The sequence below is a fragment of the Mustela erminea genome, chromosome 5 (genome assembly GCF_009829155.1).
Source record: "Mustela erminea isolate mMusErm1 chromosome 5, mMusErm1.Pri, whole genome shotgun sequence".
In the NCBI taxonomy this organism is placed as follows: domain Eukaryota; kingdom Metazoa; phylum Chordata; class Mammalia; order Carnivora; family Mustelidae; genus Mustela; species Mustela erminea.
In genome coordinates, this window is record NC_045618.1 from 82,271,498 (window position 1) to 82,283,270 (window position 11,773).

Below are 11,773 nucleotides of genomic sequence, written 5' to 3' on the forward strand. Positions count from 1 at the left end.
GAGGCAGAGAATCTCAGGTAGACTCCACGCAGCATGAGGATCCCGATGGCGGCTTGATCTCACAACCCTGAGACCATGATCTGGGCCAAAACTATGAGTTTGACACTTAACCCACTGAGCTACAGTTAGGTGCACTAACTATGTTTAAGTATAACAAGACAGGCCCTCTGCAATATTAAACATGGATAGTAAAAATAGGACATGTCACTGTCTTAAAATACCACTATGAATTCTTATTCTCCAAAACAAGTGGCATAGGACTCCACAGTATTTGATTTTTATACTTGATAAGTTGAGTTCTTTCATTATGGGGTCAATAAATCATCATTAATTCAGACATGATTCATTAGTGGTGGGCCTTTTAAAATTTGAACTAATGAAGGAATGGTGTTTGATTTTAGTTTGTATGAATATATTCAAGATATTAAAACCACATTCATTGGTAATCTGTGTCTTACAGTATTTTCTGTAATTGAACTCCTGTTGTTTCTAAATGGGCAGGTAAAATAATACTTAGAAATGAAATTCTAATCAAAACATTTTAGAATCTTAGAAAAACAGGGAAGAAGGCACATAAATTAGGTTCAACCATGCTGCCACCTAACTCTGTAAGTAAACCAATTTATTATTGGCTGTCCTTTCTTAAGTGATCCACACTGGGAGATGCTAAACCTTTACCAAGATCAATTTCAGTTTTTAACAATTCTCATTACAGGAAAAGGAGAAAGATGGATATTATTCCTCCCTATAATGTGATCCTGGGAAAATTATTTAAGCACTGTCTTACTTTCCACAGCACTATCCTCATTATATACTGGGAAGATAAAAGGAGGGATCTCTTGAAAGCTCTTTGAGCACCGTGGGCCAGGAGAGCTACGGAAAGCCATGGTGTAGTTACTCACATATCCGCTATTTCTCCTGTCTTAACTCTCTTGTCCTAGCTTCCTTGGAAATGAAAGGTGGCCATCACTTTCTGCTTAATAACCCTTCATGTAGGTGAAATTGCTGTTCTCCACAAGTACTGCAAGCAAATTAAAAAAAAAAAACCTGCCTGAACTATAAAACAGTAATCTAGGGCTGTGAGTCAGCATTTCACCTACACACAAAATCAAAATGATTTAAAATAGGTAACACATAATCTTTTCAAAAGACATATACACCTTCTCAGAGCAGCTTTGAGAAAATTGGAGTTCGAAAGTTTATGAATAGTTTATTACATTTCAATAAGTGTATCATGAATCAATAAAGCAAAAGTTAAGGACAATGAGCTCATTACCAAGCCAGTTATTGATTCTCAAGTTCCAAAATAGAATAGTACAGGAAGGATATAGAGTAATAGGATTTGTGTGATAACAAAAACTTTAAGTATCTTAGGAGGACAGACCTAAAGAAATTATGACACAAAGGAATTTTTAGCAGCTACTTAAGATGTTTATCCAAGTTCATTTCTTCATCTTTTGATAATTAGAAATATGACCTGGCGTTTACTCTTCAAAATATCTTTTCAAATAAAGTCAGAGGAGTTTGCAAAAACTAAGTATTATCTTTTATTGATTCATTAATTCTTTCAGTTTCTTATATATGTTCCTCTCTTGATTGTGAAAAATTTACCTTATTAGCTGTCTATCTTGTATCACTACCTTCATCAGCTCAGGTTGCCCTAACAAAATACCACAGAGTGGCTTGAAAAACAGAAATTTATTTTCTCAGCCTGGAGGCTGCAAGGTCAAGATCAAGGTGTCAACACGGTCAGTTTCTGATACGGGTTCTCTTCCTAGCTTATAAATAGCCCCCTTCTCACTGCATCCTTACATGGTGGTAGCAGAGAGAGTGAGTCAGCAAGGTCTCTGGTGACTCTTCTTCTAATCCCATCACTGAGGGACCCACTCTTATGCTCTCATTAACCCTAATTACCTTCCAAATTCCCAACTCCAAACACCACCAAGTTGGGGGATTTCAACATGTGAATGGGGGCAGGGCACAAACATTCACTAACAGAAAAAACACTGGCTCAAAATCGTCACATAAATAATAAGAAAAAGAACAAGTCAGCTTGTTTCCAAATAATTGCAGTAGAAAGCTTCCCTTTTTTTCTTCCTTTTATGACAAGCTATATAAGAAAGGACTTCCTAAAAAATTAACATTAATTTCACAAAGCAGTAACTTTTAAAAACCAAGGACAGAAAATGAGACACATGTTATTTTGGAAAAACTGAGAAATGCAAGTATTAATTAACTAACTGGTATATTAAATAAAAACAATTTTTAATCTTCATACCTTGTTCTTGTATCAACTAAAGATTTTTAAAAAAGATTTTATTTGCTTGAGAGTGAGAGAAAAAGCAGAGAGACAGAGGGAGACACAGACTCCCTGCTGAGCAAAGCCTGATGTGGGACTCAATCCGAGGGCTCTGAGATCATGACCCGAGCTGAAGGCAGATGCTTAACCAAATGAGCCACCCAAGTGCCCCTCAATTAAAGATTCTTAAAATGATTTAAAGCACTTGGATGCCCTGGATGTAATATAATGCACAATAACATTTCTAGATTACATTTTCACAGATATTATTAAAAGGAACAGTAAATAGCATATTGTTTTCACTCAGAATTTGGAAAACTAAAGTAGTAAAACTGCAATTGGTTTGTGTGGGATTTTACCTAATTTTAATACAGTTATTTTTATTTCATACTTTATACATTTGAGGATATAAGAATATAAGGGTATATCAAGGATATATAAGAATACAAGGGTATATTTTTCTTGATTGAACAAAATTCTTCATGCAGAAATACTTAAATACAGCTCTCTAAGAGCATTTCCACAATGACTATAAAGTGAATAGAAAGCACTTTTCAAGTTTTCAAGTGGAAGTGTATGGGAAAGTAGGACAAAAGGTAGGGCTGAGATTCAGAGTTTGGTGACTGGCAGGGCAAGGTCATCAATTAACAGGTTTCAGGGGTATGGATGGCACCCAAATTTTCTTGTCTAAAAATGCTACAGATTAGTGTATTCAAGAAGAGGAAGAAAATCTAATTATAGTTGAGATCATTTTATACCAGAAAACAACTGCAGAAACTAACTTTTAATTTTTCAAAACTCAATTAGGTGTGTGTATGGTCCGTTGGTATCCAGCTGTAACACCTGCCTGTTCCCGTAAGTACCATGTTCCACCACAACCCCAGCTTCAGCACACTTGCTGTTGGCAGCCAGTTCTTTCTCACACAGAGTCACAAATTGGGAATAAAGTTCTAAGCCTTCTTCTTTTCCAGAGTTAGAGTGATACTGCATGTTTCTTCCTTTTACTCTCCCTCCCAGGGTGGCTTGAGGGATGATCAGAACATTGCCAGGTAGATCCAATATAGACACATGCTTGCCATTTTCTGTTTCACTTAACTTCACATTTAACAGTGTATTAACTGGGTGGGGAATAAAGGGAAAACATCTTGAAGTGAGAAACAAACATGAAGAAAATGAATAATCATCCAGTCAGCAAATCTCATGTTTAAAACCTAGTTTGTTGGCTCATGCTTTTTATCTAAAATCTCTATTCAGATTTAAAGAACTGCTTCATCTAAGCAAGAAAAATAAGGCAAGTTTCATGCAAAAAATGGCATGATGTTTTAAATCCACTGGGAGGTCAAGATTTCCTAACAATAAATTGATGAAGTAAAGGACTAAAAATTTACCGTATACCAAAAACCTCAAAATATTGTTGCCCCGGGTAATACATTAGAAGATTCTGCCTCTTTGTTCCTTTTTATATTCCATAAGAAAACCTCACTGGAAAAAAGCCATGATGAATTCTCCTCACACCAAATTCTGCTTTACAACAAAGAATATTAAATAGAAATCTTAGAGTAACTTAACTGCCTAGAGTTCTAAGCTGAAACAAAGTTTCCAGGTTTATTCTGATTATAAACCAGATAATTTTACGGTTTCATAATCTCAAAGGCACTACTTAACAAAGTCTCATCATATGACAAATGTAACCCAGGGAGAAGAGTAAAGGTGAAGCAAACATCATCAGAAACTCAGTTACAACCAAAAAAGTAAGTCAAAAGATACACTGGTATTATGTTCATATATACACACGAAAACATGGTGTTATTTTTATGGCACTGATGACAGTATACTAATAACTCGTAAGAACTGTCAAAAAAGCCATAAATATCTATGTGTAGCTAAAGATTTAAAGTTAGAAAACCTGTTTACATCTCAACATTAGTCATTTTCTAGACAATAAACAAAAGAAACACCTACTATGAAGAGCCTTAAGGTCTTCTTGGCTCTGCAAAGGATATAAATACCTTCTGCTTATAAGAAATATTTCTCAGGAGTACCTAGGTGGCTTGTTGGTGAAGCGTCCAACTTCTGATTTTGGCCCAGGTCAAGATCTCAGGGTGGTGAGATCAAGCCCCCTGTCCGGCTCCATGCACAGCATGGAGTCTGCTTGAGATTCTCTCTCTTCTCTTTCTCTGCCCCTCCGCATGCTTGCATACACATACACACTCTGTCTCTCAAATAAATAAAATCTTAAAAAAAAAAAGGACTACTCCTCAGAGGACAATTGGTAAACTATAGAGATCTCACACTCTACCAGTAATTAAGTTTGAAAATGTATGCTTTCTAATAGGGTAGTCAATGGTTTCAAGTGCTGGAGGGTTTGTAGTAAATATTAGTAAGGACCCAGTATGGTTGCCCCACTCCACAAATCACAGAATTAACCTGGTAGAAACCTGCCAAGATGAACACCCAAATGAATTTCTAAGATACGCATGAAGCACTATCAATTTTCAACTAATTTCTATTTTAAAATACCTCTAATTTTCTCTATGATGAATAGGACTTTGCTATAGAGCCAGCAGTTGTTATTGATTGCTTCTAAGAAAACTGTAACTCTCCAGAGCACTTAGCTCCAAGGGAAATATCTACCCAGCTATCCAGGCCTCAGGCTAGTGACACACTAAGTAGACAATTTTGAGGTAACAGGCGAGCGAGGTTTAGTACAATTTATTAAACTTCCACACACCTCCCTCTACTGGCTATAACTGAGAATTCAATTAATGTTGTTAGTATTCAAATAACAGTTATGTAGAAATAAACATAATACAGATACAAATGTCAGGAAGTAGAATTAAAATGAGACAATGAATTAATGGCATGTTGAAAACGCAAATATCTTAAGACAGGTTATCAATTAAGTATCTCTAATGATGTATATGGGAAGTTAAGCTTTGACAGGTCCCTGGATCTCAGTTCAATTATACTGAAGATGAAATGAGAAAGATTCTGCACATCTCTATGTTAGCCACATAACTTTAGACTTTATGGATATAACTGGTTATGTTCCCAAGGGGTACATGATTTTATTAGAAAGATATGAATTCATTTAGTAAGTATGAGGTGAAGTTTAAGAGAATCCCATCACACTGGCTTACTTTGCCTGGAATAGAGGGAAGTACAAGCTAATGGTATCAGTAATAGATGGTCTTTTTTTTGTTTATAACTTACACCAGCAGAATGGGATAGAATCACAGCTCTTTACTGAGAATCATAATATACACAGTTTTGTTTTAGACTGTCCACTAAAAGAGTTAAGGTGGACCGCCTAGTTCATCACAATCTTAATGTATGTATTCAAAGTGAACTTAGACACAGATGGAAACACACAGGATTTATTTAGTATAATACAAAATGTAGCTTGGATTTGGTTGGTTCATTTCATTTTATTATACCTAAGAGTCACTTAAAGTCTAAAACAACTTTAGGAGTCAGTCTTAAGTCACAATGACGAAAATTTTCTTCCTGTTTTCACAGATTTCTACTATGCTTTTTATGGCCAATGAAGATTTAATTCAAGGCAAAATATTAACTGAGGAAAATGGACAGAATGTCCAATTACCCAAGCAATAAGTTTTGGCAAATCATCCTCTGTAATGGGAGTCCTCACATCATTTGCTCTCTTTTTTAAAGTAATCTCTATAACCAACATGGGGCTTGAACTCATGATCCTGAGATCAAGAGTTACATGCTCCACTGACTGAGCCAGCCAGGCACCCCTCATTTACTCTTTAAACCCTGTAAAGCTCCCTATTGTCTTCCAGAATCAAATTTCAAACCACTGTTATTGGCTTTCCACCCTCACCTGTCGTAGTCCTTTAAGTCTAGTTTTCATCCCCTGACAAAGTTGCCAAGCATGTTTAATGTCTTGGTATACAATTAACTCTAGGAGTTTATAGTCTTTTGCCCTAGAGGTTCCTCACTGGGCTATTTACCTTAGAGTTCCACTACTTGATGCTCTTCTAGGTTAACTGCTGCATGTTGCAACTACCCATTTGTATAACTTATATTTCTTATTAATGCAACTAATGGGTACTGTCCTCTACTAATAAAGAGAATATAACCTGTCCCAACCTTAGGGATAGCTTCATTAATTCAGGTATTTTTGTACATAATTATTTTATCAAATACTATCTAGTACTTGATGTGGTGTATCTGAAACTATGCGATTACCACAATGTGCAGTGCTATGGACTATCGGGGACAGTGGAGAACTGCAGGCAGGTAAATTAGTGTTCAGAGGTAAGTGAACACTGACCCTGCTTTTCTGTCCCTGGAGGAGGTGTGGCTGTGAAGACACTGAGCTTTGTTCAAGATCGGGAGAACTTTATGTTTACGTACACTTCTTATTTTAAAAAGGTGCATAACTAGCTAGTTAAAATGTTTCCATAATAACAACGTAGGACTTAGCTGTCCAGATTTGATGGGACCCACATCTTACACATAACATGTCACCTACACGCTCCTGTCAGGGACTGTGGGAGACAAGGAAACTATATTAAGAAATGAAGCATCTGCTTTCTTCCTATGTGGACACCCTGCATCTAACCAGTTTCTGTTAGAAACATAGCTGAATCTCAAGTGTGTTGTCTGAGTGTGCACGTGTGTGTGTACACTCTTCTAAACCAATCTATAAGCCACGTGAAATGTGCAGATGTTTTGAAAGAATTCCACCACACTTGCTTACTTTAAACTTTAAAAAAGGCAAAAATAGCTAAAGCCAACAACTATAGTAGAGTTAATTCATTCAAAACTTACCAGTACAACTTAAGATTGTGGTTTATCCATCTATCTTCTGGTTCATCTTTCTGTTCTATTCATTTTTAACTTTTAAAAAGCAAACATCAGGGCGCCTGGGTGGCTCAGTGGGTTAAGCCGCTGCCTTCGGCTCAGGTCATGATCTCAGGGTCCTGGGATCAAGTCCCGCATCAGGCTCTCTGCTCAGCAGGGAGCCTGCTTCCCTCTCTCTCTCTCTCTCTGCCTGCCTCTCCATCTACTTGTGATTTCTCTCTGTCAAATAAATAAATAAAATCTTAAAATAAATAAATAAATAAAAAGCAAACATCAAATACGTACCCATTTTGGGAAGAAGTTCTTTATTAGCTCCTTTGAAAAAACACACGTAGATTACTAATCCTCTCTGAACCTGTGAGAAATCACCAGAGAAAACTCAGATTAGAAAAAACTACATAGGGATATAGAAGTAAATGAATAAGACTATGAAACCGTTAAATGGAGATTAAACCCAAAAGAAGACAAATATATTTTTATAATAGATTTGATTTCTTAAATATGTGAGAAAACAAAGTGTTTTCCAGTATTTAATCACCTCAATTATCATTTCTTGCAAGAATTAAGTTTAAGATGGGACACCTGGGTGGCTCAGTTGGTTGGGCCGCTGCCTTCGGCTTGGGTCATGATCCCAGGGTCCTGGGATCGAATCCCACATCGGGCTCCTTGCTCAGTGGGGAGCCTGCTTCTCTCTCTGCCTCTGCCTGCCGCTCTGCCTGCTTGTGTTCTCCCTCTCTCTCTCTGACAAATAAATAAGTAAATAAAATCTTAAAAAAATTAAGTTTAAGATATAACCAAGAGCAGGGGCACCTGGGTGGCTCAGTGGGTTAAGCCGCTGCCTTTGGCTCAGGTCATGATCTCAGGGTCCTGGGATCGAGCCCAGCATTGGACTCTTTGCTAAGCGGGGAGCCTGCTTGTCTCTCTCTGTCTGCCTCTCTGCCTTTTGTGATCTTTCTCTTCAAATAAATAAATAAAATCTTAAAAAAAAAAAAAGATATAACCAAGAGCAGTGAAGACCACAAGTTGTACACTCAAACATTTACATCTAGTCAAAGTCATTATGACTATGAACCAGCCTCCTCTCCCTTAAGTAAGCTGACACTTGGAAATGCTTAGTTTGCAGAGCCCCATTTATTCAACACCAAATGAATTCACATTATATAAAGATATGGGTTGATGTATAAGCAACAGCATGACTGATGTTTTTTGACATCATTACTCTTATTCCTCCAAATCCATTTACTCGCAGGTAGTAAAACTAAGGGTCTGACTCTACTTCAATAAATTCCAAGAAACTGCCCAATTACATTTTGTTATTCTCAATGCTTCCAATCAACATAGTGATTAAGGTTTGATACTGCATTTATGATATTAAGTTCTACATCATGAGGTTGCCTGTTATCAGGAATGTAAGTTGTCTTTTTTTTTTTTTTTTTTTTTAAGAGAGAGTGTACTAAGGGGAGGAGGCAGAGTATCCCAGGCAGGCTCCACCTTCAGCACAGAGCCCACCTAAGTGGGGCTTGATCCCATGACTGAGATCATGACCTGAGTTGAAACTGAGTTGGATGCCCAAATGGCTGAACCACCCAGGTGCCTCAGGAATGTAAGCTTTTAAATATAATGACTTGGATATTTCTTTATTAGCTCTTGCAAGATATATATGGAAAATAGAGAAATGATAAATGACTCTTATTTTGCCACTGAATCACTGAATTCTAATTTGGTGATTAACCTGGTTGAGTCCAAGAGCTATTATAAAGATTAAATGAATTAGTATTTGTAACGTGCTTAAAACAGTACCTAGTTCATAGTAAGAGCTATATAAGTGTTTATTTTAAATTAGTCTGTAAAAATAAATTTAAGGGCTAAAGCACAATTTATTTTACATTTTAATTCCCAAAGCACTTTACAGACATGATAGGGACTCAATTTATCTGTTGTTTGCATTTAAGGTCAACTATATCTCATAGGCTCTATGTATTATCTAAATTTGTCTTCTATATAAACTTAACAGCAGTTTTGCACTCACAGTTGAATTACTGGAAAACAAGTAACTTTTTAAGAAGTGCAAATGTGCTTCTGGAATAAGCAAAGGTCTCCAAAGCACACCCATAGTATGGAGCTGGCAGGATGAATGATAGAGATATTTGCACAGTCCACTCCACTGGGATTAATTTAGTACCAGCCCAAACCTCAAGCACATTCAGTCAAAACCTCAGGCATATTTATATTTGGACACTTGAAATGTCAGAATTAACTATCTAATGATATGCAGAAAATAGATACGTGTTCTTTCCACCCACCATACTTCCTCCTCAGTAAGGTATTTTCTTTTAGTTTATTCTAGTAATAGATCTTAAGTTGTGACCTACAAATTCCCCTCTTCAAGTCAGAACCACTTTTCTTGTAGCTTCATTTGACAGAAAGCATTTTACATATATATATGAAATCACATATAATTCCCACCATAGTTTCGTTTTGCTTTAATTTTAAAGATGTATTTATTTATTTATTTATTTTAGGAGCAGAGACAGAGAGCAAGCACATGCATTAGCACCGGGAGGGGTAGAGGAAGAGAGTCTTTAAGTAGACTCCCTGTTGCAGGCAGAGTCCAATGCAGAGCTGGATTCCAGGACTCATGAGATCATAACCTCAAATGAAACCAAGAGTCAGACACTTAACCAACTAAGCCACTCAGGCACCCCTCTCACTGCCATTTTTTTTTTTTTTAAGATTTTATTTATTTATTTGACAGAGGGACAGAGATCACAAGTAGGCAGAGAGGCAGGCAGAGGGGGGGAAGCAGGCTCCCTGCCGAGCAGAGAGCCCGATGTGGGGCTCAATCCCAGGACCCTGAGATCATGACCTGAGCCGAAGGCAGAGGCTTAACCCACCGAGCCACCCAGGTGCCCCTCTCACTGCCATTTTTAAAAAGTTCACCTTCCGAAAGAAAAATAGCCCGTGACAGCAAAGGTCTAAATGAATAAAACTGAGACCACAAGTAACCTTCAAATCTTTTGACAAAACAGTATTTCCATTAGAAAAAATTGTAAGTTAGAAATAGGGAAGAGCATGTCTGAGAAGAAGAAAAAATTTACTTTCTCACTAATTGTCAGCTCTTTATATTAATTTAGATACGTGTGGGAGTGAAAGGGAGAGCTTTAGAATAGCTTTACAGTTTACCAACACAAACTGATAGTTTGGAAGGGCTGCAAATAAAATACCTGATTTTGCATAAGGAACTGTGGCATGAAGAATATAAAAAGATTTAAAAAATGGCAGAAATATAAATGAGTACTAGTTTGGAATTTATAGTCCCAAGAGTTAACTATAAAAATAGCCAAGTCTTTGGATACGATGACAAATTCCACAGTAGGAAGAGAAATCAAGACCTCAAAAAGGGGCGGGGTGGTTGCTCATAACAAAAACAAACATGAATTTTCTGAGAAAGAAATGGGTAGGGGGAGATACAAGGAATACTTATGTTTATAAATATTTCTAAATTAGCAGAGAGTAATAGATTCTGATTTAAGAATAACCACCCACATATCATAGTTTATGGAATCATATTTAACATAATGACTAGGGTTGTGTTAAGGAATGCTAGAACTGGGACCGAATCCAGCAGATGAGTGAAGATGCTGCTTCTATATTGTTTTCGAGTAGCTCCAGAAGCCTTGATTATCAACTAATTTTTCTTCATTTTAACTTACTCCAAAAATAGGTCAGGGGCGTTAAAGAACATTGTTTTTGCATAAGACTTGGGGCTGGCTCTCTTTAAAGGGCAAATCCTAAAGTAGAAGGAAATCCTATCTCTGCAAAGGTTTTAAACACTCCCGAGGAACTGTGTTCAACAACAACGCAACATTCTAGTAAAAGTTGTAGTCTTTGTTTCTAGTTGCAAATACATAAAAAATTTTAAGTTTCATGAAAAAAGGTTTCATGGGAAGGTCTCATTTCTGTGCGCTAGATGCAAGCTACCTAAGAGGAATTCCACGGGATCTGCAGCACAGGTCGGAAACAGGTCATAAAAGTTTGCAACTAATCCAACCTAAGCGGTGGAACCAGACCAGCCCCTAGGGCGTGGAAAGGCCCTCGCACGTCTGAAGCAAGAGCTCTGAGACGGTCAGTGCCTCACGTCTACCGAGCGCAAGCAGCAGAAGGTGAGAGGAAGTTCAAATTCCCGCGGTCCTAAGCAGGGCCACAACCACTCTTCCGCCCTGCGTAATAGGTCCGACGGAGAAGGGCTGGGCCGGCTATGCAGGACTGCGCAGACGCGCCGAGCTGGCAGGCCTCTGCGGGAGGGAGGTCCGCAGGCCGAGCGGAAGTTCGCACCGCCCACAGCACGTGTCGGCGCCACGCACCGCCCGCGCGGAAGGAGACGTTGAGGGGGGGGGCGTGGGGCCGAATTACTAAAAGAACGCGGGAAGGCCCGCCCCTGCACGCGGCACCGGGAGTGGCGGGGCTGACGTTACCTCCACCCACTGGCTCTCGGCGTCTTCCTCGGCCGGGCGTACTTGCAGCCTGGCGTGCAGGCACTGCTGCAAGAGCGCCCGCGCCTGAGGTATCCGGCCGCTCTCGGTCATGGTTCGAACCCGCGTGGCAACCCGATACGTTCGAGGGTCGCGCTGCGCAGGCTCC

General features: G+C 38.5%; 1 protein-coding gene across 1 annotated transcript; it reads right to left on the reverse strand.

The window, feature by feature from the left end:
* Positions 1 to 2,409: 2,409 nt before the first annotated feature.
* On the reverse strand, positions 2,410 to 11,747 carry DTD2 (D-aminoacyl-tRNA deacylase 2). Its single transcript, XM_032341489.1, has 3 exons — positions 11,608 to 11,747; positions 7,418 to 7,487; positions 2,410 to 3,417 (listed from the first exon to the last, which is right to left on the reverse strand). Exons 1-3 carry the CDS (start codon positions 11,716 to 11,718, stop codon positions 3,092 to 3,094), a joined length of 507 nt encoding a protein of 168 aa, XP_032197380.1. The 5' UTR covers positions 11,719 to 11,747; the 3' UTR covers positions 2,410 to 3,091.
* Between the last annotated feature and the right edge of the window lie 26 nt (positions 11,748 to 11,773).